The 17756-nt window shown below is 38.7% G+C and overlaps 2 protein-coding genes across 2 annotated transcripts; one reads left to right on the forward strand and one right to left on the reverse strand.

The window, feature by feature from the left end:
- Positions 1 to 5543, forward strand: LOC103708763 (uncharacterized protein At2g34160-like). The gene is made up of 5 exons (XM_008793834.5): positions 1 to 202; positions 877 to 925; positions 4923 to 4985; positions 5102 to 5166; positions 5236 to 5543. The coding sequence occupies exons 1-5, from the start codon at positions 86 to 88 to the stop codon at positions 5329 to 5331; spliced, it is 390 nt and encodes a 129-aa protein (XP_008792056.3). The 5' UTR covers positions 1 to 85; the 3' UTR covers positions 5332 to 5543.
- A 1116-nt stretch (positions 5544 to 6659) lies between these two features.
- Positions 6660 to 17615, reverse strand: LOC103708762 (adenine nucleotide transporter BT1, chloroplastic/mitochondrial-like). The gene is made up of 3 exons (XM_008793833.6): positions 16094 to 17615; positions 7486 to 7647; positions 6660 to 7402 (listed from the first exon to the last, which is right to left on the reverse strand). The coding sequence occupies exons 1-3, from the start codon at positions 16646 to 16648 to the stop codon at positions 6929 to 6931; spliced, it is 1191 nt and encodes a 396-aa protein (XP_008792055.4). The 5' UTR covers positions 16649 to 17615; the 3' UTR covers positions 6660 to 6928.
- Between the last annotated feature and the right edge of the window lie 141 nt (positions 17616 to 17756).

A 17756-nucleotide genomic window follows, 5' to 3' on the forward strand; every position in this document is an offset into this window, starting at 1 on the left:
TGGCGTCGCTCTTCCATTTTCTGCTTCACCTTTTAGGGCTGGGGTTAGGGTTAGGGTTAGACTTTGGGTTTCGGCGAATCATCCCATGGAGGAGATCACGGAGGGCGTGAACAATCTCAGCGTCGCCGATTCGAACAAGAAGAATCGGATCCAGGTTTCCAACACCAAGAAGCCGCTCTTCTTCTACGTCAATCTCGCCAAGGTATAATCTTTTCAATGAGAAAAAGAAAAACGTAATCTCATTATTATTAAACCCAAACTCTAATTCGTCCGTTTCACAAATCTATGGTATCTCGATGGAAGTTTCTGTAGTTTTTTTGGGGTTCCGTTGATTTCTTCTTGTCGTCTCCTGTCCGAGTTCCTATATTTTTTCCTCCTGCGAGCTGCTGTGGTGCAGGGATCTTCCCCCTACGGAGTTTGGGTCTTGGATTATTAGTGGCGGTAATATCTTGTCTTTTGGTTCTCGTCACCTGTTCGCATGCTTAGAGCATTATTAATCCCTGAGCGTAACCCTAAACCGTCCCTTTAACAGTACAGTCTTTTGGGTATTATCTGTGGTTTCTGGTTTCAAAGATGATTTCTGTGTTGGTTGTCACCTGTCTTTTAGTGCAGAGGTGCTTTTATTTGATTTTTGCCTGCTCAAGCAAGTCGTCTTGTTTTCCTGGTTGCCTTCCTGGCTCTTAAAGGAGAGCTAGTACAATATATGGTTGGGAATTGAGTTTTGGTTCAAGATCTGATACCTGGAGCAATAATGATAGAGCTAGTGATCTGCGTATTATAGGATTTATCATTTTTCTATGGTTCTGTCTGGCATATTTTTTTCTTGTTTTAAAATAGCTGGATTGTTATGACAATGGTGTTTAACTGTGAACGCAGAGGTATATGCAACAGCATAATGAAGTCGAACTTTCGGCTCTTGGAATGGGTACTGTTTCTAGCGCTCCCCTCTCCCTCCCTGTCCCTGATTATGAATTCTTTGATACACACTCAAACAGTTGTTTGAGATTTATGATTTATCTTATTTTCACCATTTTATAGTTAGCGGTTAACTCATTAAATCTTTTATGTTAAATGTGGTTGACATATATAGTTTCATATCCATTAATAATTCTTGAATCTGTTGGCAATTTGTAGTATTCAACTGCAATGACCTTGTCACCCTCATTATTAGGGATTATGATACTTCAGTTTTTTGTTGTTTTTTTCCTTGAATTTTAGAACATGGATTGCTTTATAAAACCTTTAAAAACTGAAGTTACTCAATGAATTCATGCTTGTCAAGGCCCGTAGAGCCTTTGGTGTCTAACTTTTTTAATAATTATGTGTAGATGAAAGTTGTTTTATTTTTTTTTCTTTTTTTGATTTTTGAATAAGTTTATATGCATTCATGCTATTAGGATGTTTTTCTGCTTCACCAGTTTCAATAACTTGCAATATGCAACAATCATATTGTAAACCTCATATGTATTCTTTATTATCCTAGAGTTAGTTGTGCTATTCAAAATATTTACTGACAGTATGTAAATATTTTATTTTTCAATAATTCATTAGAAATAAAACACAAGATGTTCTATGATTCTATGAATGTATTTGTTTTAATTTTTCTATATTTCAACTGTCAGTTTAACATTTTTCAAACTTCTTTCAACTTTTGTTCCCACCAATTTTTTAGTAACCTAATAAGTTTTTTTCTATGTTCTCTCCAAATATATCTGTTTTGTATAAATGCTATCCTTTTCAAATTTTACTGATGTCTTCTAGACCTTTATACTACCGTTTAATACATTCTAGGTGGATTGATTGAAAGCTGATGTGTTCTTTTTGACTAGATTTGATAGTCCTCCAATTATGTGAGGAATCTCATTTTCATTGCACAATTTCGTATTTAAATGTTTCGTAGAGTTGTTTGTGAATATATTTACTTTTCTATTTTCTACCACTTTGACATGGAATTCGTTGAACTTCTTAATCATATTTTATTTCTGTCATTTTTAAACCTCTTAGATTATTCTTGAAATAAAAATTCCTGTATGTATGTGTGTGTCTACATATGTATTTTCATATCTTTTCTCTTGCATCCTCATTAGCTCATAATTATATAGTTGAAGTATTTTGACATGATATGTCGCATTGGAAATAATATATCTTTTTATTATGATATAATTACATTATCAGAATTTCAGATTTTCGTCTTTTAATGAGAGCCCCACATTTAGCCTTGTGCGCTATACTTATTGTCGCTGGATATTAGGTCATGGATATGATCTTTTTTTAACTGACTATATCCATCTTTCTTTTATTCTGACTAATAGTCCATTTCCCTTCTATTCTTATTGTCCTCTTTGAGGGTGGATATAAAGTTGGAAGCCATCACCCTATCTTGAAAACAACTGTGTTGGAGGAAAAGGTTGCCATAGTGAAATATCTAAAAGAACTGGACTAATACTGGAATGCCAGGTCCCATGATAAAAAAGTTTGTAACGCTATTAAATTTTGTTGAGAAAGTAAAGGGAAAACTTGAGGAGGCTGTTTAAGCTTTTTTGAAAAGTTTATCTGGGTTGAACATTGTTGAGATCTCTAGCCCTCTTATTTTTGATTGATTGTCTTGGAAGAGCCAATGGTTTACAATATAGAAGATGTGATGAGAGTTCTGTGATTGATTAGCTGCTGTTCTTATGTTTAAATTCTATAGGATTGTTGGATGTGATCTTATGTAGGTTTTGCAAGAAGGTTAATTTTATCTTGATAAAAGGATCATAACCACATGTCATGGTAGTATTCTTGTGCTTCACTGTCTAATTCATCTACTTTGTTGCTCTTATTCTTTGTTTTGCCCAAAAAAAAAAATACTTCTTTCTTTTGAGAGCTGTTGCATGTGATCTGATGTTGGTTCTCATTTATTCTTCCTTGTTGAGTTCATGGGGGAGAAGAGGTCAAGGACCAGTGGACCATGTGTTGTTATTGGTTGGATTGTAGTTTTGGGAGCCCCCAAGTTGTTTACCGCTTTTATTCATGTCATGAACATAAATGAACATAACGCTTGGGATGATACACATAATTCTGCATTCAGATGTGACATTCTTACATTCTGAATAAAAGATTTCAATGGATGATAATTTTGAAGTGTATTCTTCTAGTGTCATAGAATCGTAATTGAGGAATAGTGACGCATGAGCTTGTTTGCTCCTCTCTATTGAGACTTTGGTAGGAAACTTTGAAAAGGTGCTTATATGTACGTGGATGCATGAGCTTGTTTGCTTGGTTGGTGTTCGTGACATCCTCTTTGTGCTTTTATATGCCGTACTGAGGGCCGCTAACAATACTAACATTATCAACAACCAATATTTCTGACTATGCCTTCTTACTGAAGTAATATCTTAGTGGAATTAAGTGCATTAATAACAAAAAGTTCTCATGTTTACATGATAGTCATGGAAACGCAACCATCAATGAACAATTTCAAAGATTGATCATGTTCTTTCAAGAAAGATCTTGAGGTTCATCTTGGCAATCTTCTTATCCTTTTATAAAGAAGGGTGTAGCAGCATACTTGGCGATGGAAATGAAATTGCTTGGAGGTTTTGTTCAAATGTAAGGAGGCTAGCTGTTACGTTTCAAAAGATTCCTGGTTTGCTACATTTGCTTCTCTGGGTTGCTTATGCTAAGTGACATTCGGGCATTTTTTCACTAGCTATCAGTGATCTCGAAGGCTGATATTACATATTGAAGTATCTGTTCTGTTCTACTGTTCATATAATTGTGAATGATGATATAGCTGTCTTTTAGGTTAGTCTAGCTCAGCTATAGTTTTCTGAATGAGATACTAGAATTAGTGTAGTCCTCAATAAACTTTAGTTCTATTTTTACCTACGTGGCTATTTTTGTATATGACCTTTTCCTCCTGTTAAACTTCACTTTTTTCTAGTTGATTATGTAGGTTATAATGTTCTGTTTCCTCCATCCCATTGGTTAGGTCTGACATTGTTGTATCAGGTATAATCAAAAGTTCTGATGCTTCCTGGTTCGGTAGTTTTAGAATACAAGAACAAGACCACTAATGCAAAAACTGGCTTGTCTATTGTCTACTCTTCTTTGGGGTTGACAAATACTATCGTTGCTTTTATTTGCCTGGTGCACCAAAAGATGATAATTTGCTCTGAAGTCATTCCAATTTCAATGATTTATTGGAATTGATTTAAAGATTTGTCACAAGGGAACTTTTGCAAGAGGTGAAAGGGTTATGTTTTTTTGCTTACCGCCCCATTTGGTGTCACGACATTAAATTGAAGCCGAATTCTGGAGGAGGGTTTCAAAGAGAGCCTGTTTGTGCCTCTCTATTGAGACTTTGGTAGGAAACTTTGAAAAGGTTTGCATAATTTCGGTTGGGAAGCCTTAGCTGTCATTGAATGGTTTATTCCTATCATACGTCATTTCCTGTGGCCTCCAACACATGACAAGCCTAACCATGAGCTATTAAATGAATTGCCATTTCTACAACCTGCTGATGAGCTGACATTGGACTTTTATAACATTGCCTCACTGAATTTATTGGTGAAGATGTTAGCTGAAGCCTAATACATTGTCGGAATGGTCTATTTAGAACTAGTTAGCATGTAGTCCGTCCACAACTTCAATTAAAAAGGGGCTTTTCTAGACCTCCTTCTGTTCTTGACATTTCATTTTTTTTCGTCATATGCAGCATTAACATTTCTTCTGGAATAAAATGATTTTCTTTTATTCCATTTACAGTCTTGTGTATTATTGTTTTAGCACAAGGTTGGATTAAATCTTATTATTAATATTTTAATATTTTCATTTTCATGGACCATATGGATTTGCTTTTAAGCATTCTAGTCAATGCGCTTGCAACAATATTGATTTATTTCAAGATTATTTGATTAACCAATTTTGGAATTTTTCAGCCATCGCAACTGTCGTGACCATAGCGGAGATTCTTAAGAACAATGGTCTCGCTGTTGAGAAGAGTAAGATTCTAGGCTTTTATGCCCCTTCCGTTTTATGTTAAAGTGCTTGATGCTCTTGTTATTCTTGACGACCACTCTAATTAGATTTCTTTTTGTTCCTTTCCAAATATTTGTAGAGATTATGACATCCACTGTTGATGTGAAGGATGAATCAAGGGGAAGACCCATTCAAAAAGCAAAGGTCAGATCTGATTGAGCTGTTACATTAATGTGACCGTTATCTTGCGTATTGATTTGAGTTTCATGCCAGATTGAGATATTGCTGGGGAAGACAGAGAAATTTGATGAGTTGATGGCTGCTGCAGCTGAGGAGAGGGAGGCGGCCGATGGTGAGGAGCAGAGCTGAAGGAAGGAGCGGACAGTCTTTTTCGTTTTCTGTTTGGCGTGCCGGTTTTGTTTGTTTACCTGGGCATTAGATGGTCCATGATTATGCGTTAAAAGCACTGCTTGTTGGTGTGCTTTCCTCTTCAGCTGTGTCGTCTTTATCGTTGTAGCTGCCCTGTAGTAAAGAGTGTCATTTTTAGAAATTGAATTTAAAGGTCGTTTATTCTTCCAGTATGTTAGATTTACTTTTGGCGGGGAAATGCACGAGAATTTTGTTCAGGCCTGTGGCTGGGCGTTTATGTGCTCGCTAGTTCTGTGCGTAACCTCGAACGAAGCTCTACATGAAAAGCCATGACGCTGCCAAGTCTTTGACTCTTCACGAAATTAATCTGAAATGGAAAAATTCCGATAAGTACTTATTTTTTAAAAAAAAATTTAAAGATTAGTGGCATAAGCTGAGGAGTTCCATGGATGGAACCACCAGCATGGCTGATGATCAGCACGTTTTAGATCGTTTCTGTTCCATTGCAATGCGTTTGCACGTTTAATGGCCGTTCTTGCTACTGCGGTGAACGGTAATGGAATGCAGAATCTAGTTTGCAGCCGAGGGATCTAAACGTGAGCCAGCTTGTTGACTTGAATTTTAGTGATGATGACTCGCTTATTGTTCCGACTCCAATTGTACTAGGTGAAGCTGTAAAGGCTTGTCTGGTTGTGCATGGGAGGGTGGAATAAACCGCTCTCATTGCTTGGAACAGCTGATTCGGTTTTTAATGGGAGTAGGCAACGGCTCTCATTGCTTGGAAGTTTTAAGGCGTAGCAGCTGGCCAGGATTCAGAATTATCCCAATCCCGTATCGTGCCATCATATTACGCTTGCCCTATTTTAACGCTTGCCCTAAAAACTAAGGCCGTTGCCCTCTTTCACCTCTACTAACAGCCTAACGAGGCTACTCTCCCGACTACTTCCACCTCTAAAGTGCAAACCCAGCGATACATGCATGCCTTCATTGGACTGCAGACTGCCATTAAGGACCTCATACCTGATGGGTGGTGCATTCAACCTTGATCAATCGATGGGCATTCGGATGGCACAGCCGCGTGATAGGCTGAATGAGCACAGCGGCAGCAACAGTAGAATGCATGCTGAAACCCATTCGCATCCTTATTGCTAGGTGACATAACGGGCAACATTATATTATTACTGAACTTATAGTCCACAGCATTTTTGCTGAAACCCATGGGCATCCTTCCTGCTAGATGACATAAGGCCCTTGATGTTCTGATTCATTGTTGAAACCGAAAATATAGTCATAAAAATAAGCAATCATGATTTATTTCCGGACACTTCTTTGCCATAGGTTAATACCACACCTTATTGGTGTTTTCTTCATATGGCCAAAAAAACCATTTCTTTCAACTGTCTTTCAAGTTAAAACAAATAAACTGAAAATGGGCGAACAAAATTAGGCTGGATAAAGCCCCGAATCCTATTGCCAGCAACATCAGAGTTTCAGGAGCTTAAATTTAGGAAGCATATAAAAGAATCTAGACAAGGGCCAAAAATCTTAAATTTCTGTTTTGATTGCTCAACCTCTTTGCTGAAGAAAACTGGTGAAACTATGCACCATCCTCTTTGTCAATCAATATCCTTTTGCAGGCCTCATAGCACATGAACGAGATCCCTGCAGCAGGCATCAACTTCATGCAGCTCGGCCCCAAACCCTTGTAAAGACCCCCAATGCCTTCCTTCTCCAATATGCTTAAGAGAGCATGAAGCATGTTCTTGTAGACCTGCCTCCCACCAACAGCCCCAACCTGCATGTGCTTTCGAGCAACTTCAAGTGGGAAAGTAGCGCTGCTTGAGATTGCCCCAGCTGCTGACCCGATCAGAAGAGTTGCAAAGTTGCCTATCTCCTCCTCCTTAAATGTCTTCCTATATAGTTTTCTCAGGGTGTCATAGGCAAAATAATTGGTGGCAGCATATGGTACTACTCCGATTAAACTCGGAGGGAGACCTCTGTACAGCTCTGCAGGGCCTTCTTCGCGCAAGATTTTAACAAAAGCATGTAGCAGATTATCATACACATCTCTCTGCAAACGAGGGATGAGAATAAAACTTAAAAGGTAATTCTCTTGGCTTTACTAACACATCATGAGTTGGGTGAACTACAAACCTGTATGGTTAGTCGAGTCTTGAGCAGCTCTAGAGGATATGTACAGAGTGTAGAGCTGACCCCAGCAAATGCTCCAGCAACTAGAGATGAAGGAACAGGCAGCTTGGGTGGTTCCCCTGTCTTAGGGGTCAAGATCTTCTTGGCTGTATCATAAGCAAATAACTGAAAAAAAGAACATTATCAGAAACGTGTAAGGAATGCAAAAATATTAACTCTAATTTCATCTCTACTATGTTATACAATCTTTATACTCAATATTTTTTCCATTTGTGTAGTTTCTTTTGTCAAAAAAATAAAGAATTAAACAGCCGGCAGAAAAGGCATCATTTTGTCCTCCTTTAACTGAAATTGAATTACCAAACCAACACGCAGACACAATAACAAGCATGCAAAGCTTTTCCACCAAAAAAGGAAGAGAATGCGGACAATGATCAGATATGTATTACTATGGAAACACAGTAGATTCCAAGACAATTTGAAAATGAAACGTTAGCCATCTAATTAAATCTGATTGTTATAGTGGATTTTTTTGGGGAAAAATCTATACTTGCACTGTGAATCAAATGGCCCAACTTAGGGACTCTTGAAAAGCAATGTTGACCTATGAAGAGCATTGCAAAGTGGTGAAAACAAAACTCAAGGGTGCCCCCCCCCCCCCCCCCCCAAAAAAAAAAGCTCCAAGTCTCTATATGAATACCTTTGGAAAAGGATTGGGTTCAACACTCATTGGACCATTTGATGGCACAATGCACCATGGGCCCTTGACTATGCTTCAAGATGCATGAAAGCATGGCTTTGTAATACCTTGCTTATGTGTATCGCATGAGCACGATCCAGGAGTCCATGCAGTATTGAACCATCAAAGTCGAATGAATGCTGGACCCAAACTGCTAGTGAGAACTCTGAGGTGCAAATTACTTTAACTAGAATTCCATTAGGAGACTCAAGATAAAAAGATAAATAACTAAATTCTGCTGTACATTCAATTTGATGGTGGACATTATGATTGCATGAATTTGATCAGAATATTCAAATCAGCATCCATGCTGACTGTACATGAAGAACTAATTTTTTCCATCGCCAGAAAACATTGCAGACAACATGAAAAACTAACACATCCCAGACAACATTGCAGTTCCTTGATGTTTCCTATCTCAAATTTGGTTTATGCCAAAGTCTACAAAGAACTTCTAACAATGAAACATATAGGCTGGATTTCACAATCTAATGAAGGATCAACAGCAGCATTTAATTCTCTCCCCACTGTAATGCCTTCAAATTCAAAATCTGCCAGAGGATTTTCAGAATGCTGAACCCAGAGGCCAGCCTAAATCATGGTTTGCATGCATTCTCAAGGTTACCTGTCTCTCCATGGTCAGCCTTTTCGTGCATCGGAACTGCAGACAACCATCTAGAAAATTATGACACTTTGTGCAAAATCTGCAATATTCTGTACCCTCAATTGCTGGCCACACAAGAACCAAATTTAGATGATAGCAATTGGTTCAGAGAACTGCACCATGGACACCATCAAGATATGGTTCTCAGTGGGTTAGAGTGAGAAAAAAGAAATTAAGTATCTGAAGTTTTGAGATATATTTTGTAGGATTCTAGTTGTCTTAGAGTATATGACAATTCCTCATCGAACAAAAATTAGAAGAATGGTAACAATTGCCACTATAGGTATTAGTGTTCATCATACCACCCCAAACCGCATGGTTCTGGGTGTATTGAACCGAATTGAGGGCAAACCGGCACAGTTTTGCCCCTTGGCTTGGAAAATGGCTCGAACCATTGCCAAGTGGCAAGAGAGCATATATGCACAAGTCGAAAATGAAGGGAGCAACGTGGAGTTTGGTGACAAGCCAACAGTTTTGGCAGCGAGCCAATGGGATTGTGAAGGTTATCAAGCCATGATATGGAGTGTTGAGGGCAGCGGACAGCAAAAAATACCCCTAGATAGGCTTCCTCTATCATATGATGATGGCTGCCAAGGCCCAGATCGAGGAGACAGACCCAAGCATGCACAGAATACATTAACATCATCGACTAGAGATAGGATTTATCATATGGGTAGGGAGTTGTATCTAGCATTTGTCATATATTGTTGTGTTTTGAGGACAACTGTTATACACTTAATACTAAATCAATTTCAAACTGTATTGATAGCCTACTATTTAAACCTAAGATTCCAGTATACTGTCCCTAGGTAGGTATGAATGATGAACTTACGAGTGCCTTGAACAACGTCATTTTAAGATGGAGCCTGATCTGAAAGTTGTTATCCTATGTCTAAACGAAATAAGTTAGCTTTATCAACTTTATCAACTCATGTTGATAATTGACATCATATAACATGTATCTTTTCTTTAGAAAAAAATGTTTAGGGAGGGCTCGGGCAACTTCGTTGGCCATGCAACTGTAACAAGCAAATAGAGATTAAGTCCAGGTATTTTAAGATATGGGTTACAACTGTTAAGTGGATGCTATACAGTTAGTAGTGTCTGATATTTAGTTTTCTTGAATGCTTTTTTGGTCAAATGGTGGATCCACTTCAGCATAGATTTCAGAAACCTAAGACAACTGGTGAATCGGATCCTCTCTCAGATGGTCTCCTCCACTGGTTGTGAGCACAAGAGGTCTACCTTCACCCTCATCCACAGCAAAGAGAGGAACCATCTCATGCAAAAGCGATTGAATGATCTTGTGGATGTCCACTACAATCTACGCCTACGGTTGAGGTGCATTGAATAGGAAGTCGAGTTGAAGTGCAACGATCCACTTCAAAATGACTTCGTGCAAAATGAAGAGGATCCAATAATCGGATAGAGCATGATCCAAAAGTCATTATCCTATGTTTAAACAAAGTTAGGTAACTTTATCAACTTTGTCAACTCATGTTGATAATTGACGTCATATAACATGTATTTTAAGATATGGTCAAGCAGCTTCGTCGGCCATGCAGCTGTAAAAAGCAAATAGAGAATAAGTCCAGGTATTTTAAGATATGGGCTACAACTATTAAGTGGATGCTATACGGTTAGTAGTGTCTGATATTTAGTTTTCTTGAATGCTTTTACGATCAAATGGTGGATCCACTTCGGCATGGATTTCAGAAATCTAAGATGACTGGCAATTCGGATCCTCTCACAGATGGTCTCCTCCACTAGTTGTGAGCACAAAAGGTCTACCGTCACCCTTATCCATAACAAACAAAGGAACCATCTCATGCAGAAGTGATTGAATGATCTTGTGTATGTCCACTATAATCTACACCTGCGGTTGAGGTGCATTGAATAGAAAGTCGAGTTGAAGTACAACAATCCACTTCAGAATGACTTTGCGCAAAATAAAGAGGATTCGATAATCGGATGGCTTGAGGCCTAGCAACAGGAGTTAGAGTTGGATGAGCTAGGATCGCCTCCTCTACTAGCCAATATTGCAACTAGAGAGACTAGGATAGATGTGAAGCAATAGGCAGAATGACATATTTCACGCTCACTTCCAACCAATCAGCCATAGGAATCGAGGGAGAGTCGATCGTCATACGGCTTCATGTCGGAGATGTCCTCCCAATGGTTTGATTGAGAGATGTTGAGAAGAGACCATTATGGTACTCGGTCTAGTTAGGACGGAGGGCTCAGTCGACCCTTCTGGTAGAATCAAGGCAAGAAGGTAGCTGTACAGATCGGCAAGAAAAATAAAGGAAATGCAGCTACATATTCTTTGGAAAGAATCGAGGAGGAATGTGTTCACTCTGATTCAGAGATGAGCAAGCCATCTGATGACTCAGGAGGGTCATTCAATGATGCTTCTAGTGGCCGGGGAGATAACGGGGCACAAGGCGCCACAGTTTATAACTCACAGCTCCAGGATGATCTTCAATTCATCGATGAGGCCTAGTTTACTCATACCATACATGATAGGAGCCACGATGCACAATCTAGTAGAGCATGCAAGCACACCATTGCATATAGGAGACAAGTTGCTCGTGATCGTTCATGAGATTATGCTGTTGAGGCAAATGATATTACAGGTGGAGTAGGATCCCTAGATATATCTAGTTTGGAGTTGTATATCGGACTACATCGATAGCCTACAACTCGTATGCATATGGATATGAATTGTCTGAGACGTTGCACTTGAGCGAATACAATCCTTCATAGCCTCAGCAATCGTTCAATTCGAATTTTGCTTTCAGCATCTTTGCATGGCTAACCCCACAATGCACTCAGAGTCAGACTGATGAATCCTCCCAGAGCAGCTATCCAATGGATCTTAGGAGGATCATGGAGGTCTATTGCAATATGGATTGCTTGGCGAGTTGGTGTGATGCTCCTTTAGAGTATTATGATAATCTCGACATCCATGAGTCACCTCAATACTCCACAAAATTTTAGCCATCGGTATGTATTTTGTACTTTAAATACATTAAAATTTGTTGTACTGTTTGTGTTTTTACTTATAAATACATTGCTTGGACAGGTCCTAGTTCCATTTCATAATAAAAAGCATTAAAACAAGGTTAAAACAATAAATTCGACAACAAATCAATAAAATTTTGAAGTACAGATCCTTAAAAAATTCAAAAAATTAAAACAAAATCAAAATGGCATATTGGTCAACTAACAGATATGCCATGGCATACCGTATGTCGGTATACCATATTGTACCGTACTGCCAGGCAACCAGTAAGGATTTCAGTTCGGTACAACCAACCTTTATAACTATTGATTTGTGCCACCAATTTTTGAACCAATAGATAACAAAAGAATAAGTTATATGAATCTAGTAACATACCATACCATACTACCGAGCAACCATTAGAAATATTCATACCGGTACAACCAATTCTTGGTAGGTATAGCTATTGATTTGTGCCATTAATTTTCAAACTAGTATATTAACAGAAGAATTTATGTTAGATGGATGACCTTAATTATCCAAAATCTTTCACCTAGGGTAACACATTTAAGGATTCTTGAACCCACGCTCGCCTCGCAAGTGCTTCCTTACTAAAAGTTCTCTAAACTATCCTGTTCCGCTCACCCACTCCCACATTGACTCTCGATTTTGGAAACTAAGTAGATGTCTATCCAATGAAAATATGGATTATTTGAAACTTAAGCATGAATGTTGAATTGGCAAATTATTAGTCATATTTTGGACCAAGGTTTGCAATCTCGATACTTAAATCTGTAAAAGTACCATCTTGGTACAGTGTCGGTACATTCGGTATAGGAGTTATTTTAGCACCAATACTCTGCAAAACAATTCAATGTTGATAGAGTACAATATGCTCGTATGCATCAGCATGAACCAGTAGAGCATATCATGGCTTGGACATTTATTTATAAAATTACTCTATGAAACCCAGCATGAGATTTGGTTGTGGTGAATAAATCATTTTAATGATTCAGTGTGAATGTTCAGGGATGCATACATGAGAGGCTCGTTTGAGGGTTGCCTTAACTCATATGTTGTGTTAAAGCACTTAAAACACCATAATAGAACTGACACCTAATTTCATGTCCTCCACTAGAGGCATAAACATTAAGCTTTATAGTTACTTCACCTATTATGAAAGGAACAGATGAGTCATTTTGTTATATTTACATTATGAAGTATAGGGCCATTACCCAGTTATAAATCAAGGTCATGGAATAGGCGAACTACAGACAGACCTAACCTTTCGTCATTTTTTCGTACAAAGTGGCTACCCCAGGATCTAACTTGTATCATTGTACCATAGCACAAAACAATGACCCCTTGAAAATACAAAGTATACAGATGAAAATGCAAAAATTTGGAATGGAAAACTTTGTTAACTTAAAAATTTACATAGCTAATAAAACAGGCCAATAATGAACTAAAACAAGCAACATTAATACATTAACTTCAAAATCGATGCACAAGGATAAAGAATTGAAGTACTGGTCCATAATGGCTGGAATGGTATAGGATTGGTACTTGGGAAGCAATACATATTGGTACAGGAAGAAAGAAAAGAAGTTTGTGCTGACTGCTGAGCCAGCATCAAGTACCAACACCATGTGACGATATTACCAGACAAACACCTGATTGGTGAGGGCACATAACTATCGATACTAAGATTTGTAATTTTGACCCTTTCAGAGTGATTGGTGCCTCATAGTCAGTTAATCTTCCAATGATGCTACATTACATATTCTTTCTGTTGATTCAACTCACTTGTTCTCACAGGTTTTTCTATGCAGCTCCAATAAAACATTAAGCTGTGTTCTAACAATTTCACATCCCATCATCTACAAATAATACACACGGCAAAGGTCAACTATATATCCATTGCCAGCAGGCACAGCACATTCATCATCTATTGGAAAAACATACAAGCTTATGTTGACCGTTGAGGACAGCCAGCCATAAAGCTATAATCTGTCACTATCACTATGACCTCCAAAAGTCATTTGAACTAACTTTTGTACATTCACACATATAGTTGATGAACTCAATGGAGCATGGTGGGAATGACCCGCAAATTTCCCAAACTCTGTTAAAAAGTTACTTTCATCCAATTAAATTATGATTGCTCATCACCTAAAAGAAAGAAAAATATAAATGAATCTATAAATTACAGACACATGAGCGATCCTCGCACAGAACCACATGCGATTCGAAGAAATACTTCACAAATTCATAGAAAATGATCCTTCTTTATGATCTTGTATGATCTCTTTTCTGATCCAATATAATTGCACAACCTCTCTTCCTTCTCCTTGTCTTCCTTTTTTCCCTACTTTTTCCCTTTTATTTTATGTTCTCATCTTTCTTCTTGTTCTGTTCTCTCTTCCTTCCTTCCTAAGCTTAAGTGAGAAGCCAGCATAAAATATCAAGCCTCCTAGTTTTTTCTTTGAAGGATCTTCCCTTTATTTCCCACATAAACTGAGATGCTGGGCCACTCATGACCATCAAAAGTCATGTTATTATCAATATAAACAGCTTTAAGAGTAAAAGAATAGATGTTTTCTCATTGAAGAATATGTTAGAATCTAGTAAAACCAAAAGGGAACATCTATGACATAGATGATAACCTTACTTACTGAAGTTCCATATAGTGATGGAGTTGGCAACAGCATGGCAACACTATTCAACAACAATGGTAATGATGATAGTGATTGGGATTGGCAGAAACGATAATATCAGTAACCACAGAGTAGTGTTGATCAATGTTGGTTTACAAACATTGGTGGTGGCAATGACGGTTTGCTAGAAACAGTGACAAAATATGGAGACACCTACAAAATTGGTGGAGGTAGCAACATTGTTGATAGTTGTAGTGCTGCTAGTGGCAATATTAGTAAGAGTGCTTGAAAATGTTTATGCAACTGGTGGTACTAAATATCATCTATATTTAGTGCCTTGTGAAGTTTTGAAAACTAAGGCAAAGTTCTGTTCTTGCTTAGGGAAACTATCTCGATCAAGTAATCTCCCACTAAAACAAAATATGGAATTCAAAAAGATTGCCAAATATTTCTCCCATGATCCTTTTCCCTTTTTTATTCTCCAAATTATTTCTGATGACCTGGCTGCAGTTTCATTTTCGAGTACTTTTTCCCTTCATGTCCTCTGTACAGCCCAATCTTTTCAAATTATTATTATACACTTATGACATGCACATTCAAAACTCAAAGCATGTAAAGAAAAATCTTTTTTGCCTTCATAATGTGAATATCAAGCAACATCGCTAGATTTTGGTTTGGTTAACAACCTTATCGATTGACCTTTTACTTTGAGGTCATGGGAACACACCCAGCTTCAGGCTTAAACAACAGGATTCTCATATGAAAAAATATTAGCATTGAAACTATCAAAAAAAAAAAAAATGGAACCAGAATTCGACAATGTTATCGTGCAAAAATTCCTTTCTGCCATGGTTGGCCGGTCTCTCCTAAACAACTCCTGATAGGCCTGGAGACGAAATGCAAGTATTATCATGAATTGGACTTCCTATTCAAACATAAGAAAAATTGCACGCCCTTGTCCTTGCTTGCGTCACATAAAGTAAAAAAGAGAAGGCCATCTCTGAGGAGATATACTCAATGAAATGACTAGATACATCCTACAACTTGGAACCATTCAAAAATCGTTCATCGAATAAAAAACAAAGAAAATACCAAATGGTTTATTTTTCTATTCTTGATATGCTTGTAAAAGCCCACGCTCCTATCACAGATTTAAACTTGCAAACACAGAATACTAGAAGAACACAGAATCAATCTTAGGAAGGGAGCATTCCATGCAGATTCTTCTTTGGCACTCATAAGGGAAGATGACGTCTATAAAAACCAAAGCATTAAACATACGATGAACACGTATTAATCTCAAAGGTATCATGCCAATTGTATAAATCCAACAGAAAATTGAAGAATTTATTATTTCTAAGCAAAGACTAAGGTTTTTATTTTTAAAGGAAAAAAAAACTAAAACGCAACTAACTCCCTTTTAAGCTTCAGCAAGTAAACAACAATGGCAAAAAAATCCATCAACTATACAAGGATACAGCACGAACAAAGCAAATAGAGAATCTGTAGCAGATTGGTAAACCAGAGCAAAATTAACATTCGCTTACCTCGATAGCCTTGCTTGGTGCAACTCGGATGACGTTAACAAAATTGCCACGAAACAATCCCTGCCATCCCTCCGTTCTCATGATCGATTGGAAGACTTCTATCGTCGAGTTCCCGTTGCTACCTACCATCAGATGCGTTCTGATCGTCTCCAAGGGAGCGACCGCGGTCCGCGAGACCGCCCCGGCGATCCCCCCGCTGAGCAGCCTCCTGAAATGGGGGTTTCCGATTCGGATCTTTAATTTCAACCCTCCCTTCTTCTTAGGCTTGGCTTCCTCCAAGACTTCTTCGCCGGCGTCCGAGACAGTTGGAGAACCGACGAGGCGGAACCCAAACTCCGGCGACACGTACTTGACGTAGAGATCGGTGCAGGGAATCCTGATTCCGTTGTCTTTGGGGTTGGGATTGGAAGGATTGGGCGAAACGCCGAAGCCGACTCCCATCTGTCCGACGCTCGCAAACAGACCGCCACCGCCGCCGGCGGCATGATAGAAACTCTCCTGGAGGTTCCAGGAAAGGCCGAAATCCGGCACGCTCTTCTTCTCGATGGCTTGCATTCTCTTCGAAAGCTAGATACTTGTCTCCGGCGGAGAACTAGGGTTTCGACAACAAAGTCTCCGAAGTTTCAGAGGTTTATGAGAGGACGGAGAGAGATGAATCGGGTTCTCTGGTCTAGTCTAGGGCACCGCACAACAAAACTATAAATAGGAATCTATTCTTGGCAATCTATAAAATATTATTTGCACGAGCCAAAGCTGAATAGTGCCGCAGAATAGGAGGACGATTACAGGCTCTGGTGAACTAGAGAGGTTTTTTTAAAAAAAAATGGAAACTTTACCAAATAAATCGGTAGAGAAAAATTGGGAGGCGAAAAAAATTAAGTATTTGAATTGGGAAAACGCAGTAGGCGGAATATCGGGAAGCCAGGAAAGAACAGAGATCTTTTTCCTGGGGAGAACGAAACGAAAAGAAAAGAAAACGTAGGTTTTATATGAATCGGATAGGTTATGATCTTACCGTATCCAAACTCAAACGGAATAAATCTAACCGATGTGATCGAGCGAAGAGATTCGATTTCTAGGGGAACTTCAGAAAAACCGAGGATTTATTACCTGAAAATTTTCTTTGGTGGAAACGATGGAAGCAGGGCTTTTTGGAGGGCTCAAGAAACAACCGAATGAGGGGAAGAATGAATCACGGCACGAGGAGAGAGGAGAAACGAGTCCCTGTCCTCTGTCTCTGGAATGATATGATGGGGGAGGGAGAACCGAAGCGGATTCTTGTCTCGTGGGGCTACCGAGTCCCAGCCCGGCTCCTCTCTCCCCCCTCGTTTTGTTCCTCAAGGGGGGGGGTGGCCTTTTGCGATCGATTAAAGCTGGGTTTTTGGAGGGCGGCACCGGCATCGGCCCTTGCCGCTCTGGCCAGATTAAGATATCTCCGTTTATTTCTTACGGATCGGAGGGACGCCGTCGGACCCGAGTTGTCTCCGAGGAGTGTACATCTCTAATCGGGATTGGATCGGCCAGCTCACGTGGTTGCACGCTATGCATTGTGTAAACCGACAGCATGCAATTGCTGCCAGCTGAAATATGTTAAAAATATTTTATCTAGAACCTGCATACTTTTTATTTTATAAAAATATTATAATAAAATAATTTATTAAAA

Source organism: Phoenix dactylifera, chromosome 5 (assembly GCF_051530095.1).
Source record: "Phoenix dactylifera cultivar Ajwa chromosome 5, Ajwa_hap1_PhDact_Kaust_v1.1, whole genome shotgun sequence".
Classification (NCBI taxonomy): domain Eukaryota; kingdom Viridiplantae; phylum Streptophyta; class Magnoliopsida; order Arecales; family Arecaceae; genus Phoenix; species Phoenix dactylifera.

Excerpts from the sequence above, each read along its gene's own strand:
- LOC103708763 (XM_008793834.5), top strand. The coding sequence starts at position 86 with ATGGAGGAGATCACGGAGGGCGTGAACAATCTCAGCGTCGCCGATTCG. Across the intron at positions 926-4,922 it reads ACTTTCGGCTCTTGGAATGG|CCATCGCAACTGTCGTGACC; the intron begins GTACTGTTTCTA and ends GGAATTTTTCAG. Across the intron at positions 5,167-5,235 it reads GACCCATTCAAAAAGCAAAG|ATTGAGATATTGCTGGGGAA; the intron begins GTCAGATCTGAT and ends GTTTCATGCCAG.
- LOC103708762 (XM_008793833.6), bottom strand. The coding sequence starts at position 16,648 with ATGCAAGCCATCGAGAAGAAGAGCGTGCCGGATTTCGGCCTTTCCTGG. Across the intron at positions 7,648-16,093 it reads CACCAAGCAAGGCTATCGAG|TTATTTGCTTATGATACAGC; the intron begins GTAAGCGAATGT and ends TCTTTTTTTCAG. Across the intron at positions 7,403-7,485 it reads AGACTCGACTAACCATACAG|AGAGATGTGTATGATAATCT; the intron begins GTTTGTAGTTCA and ends CCTCGTTTGCAG.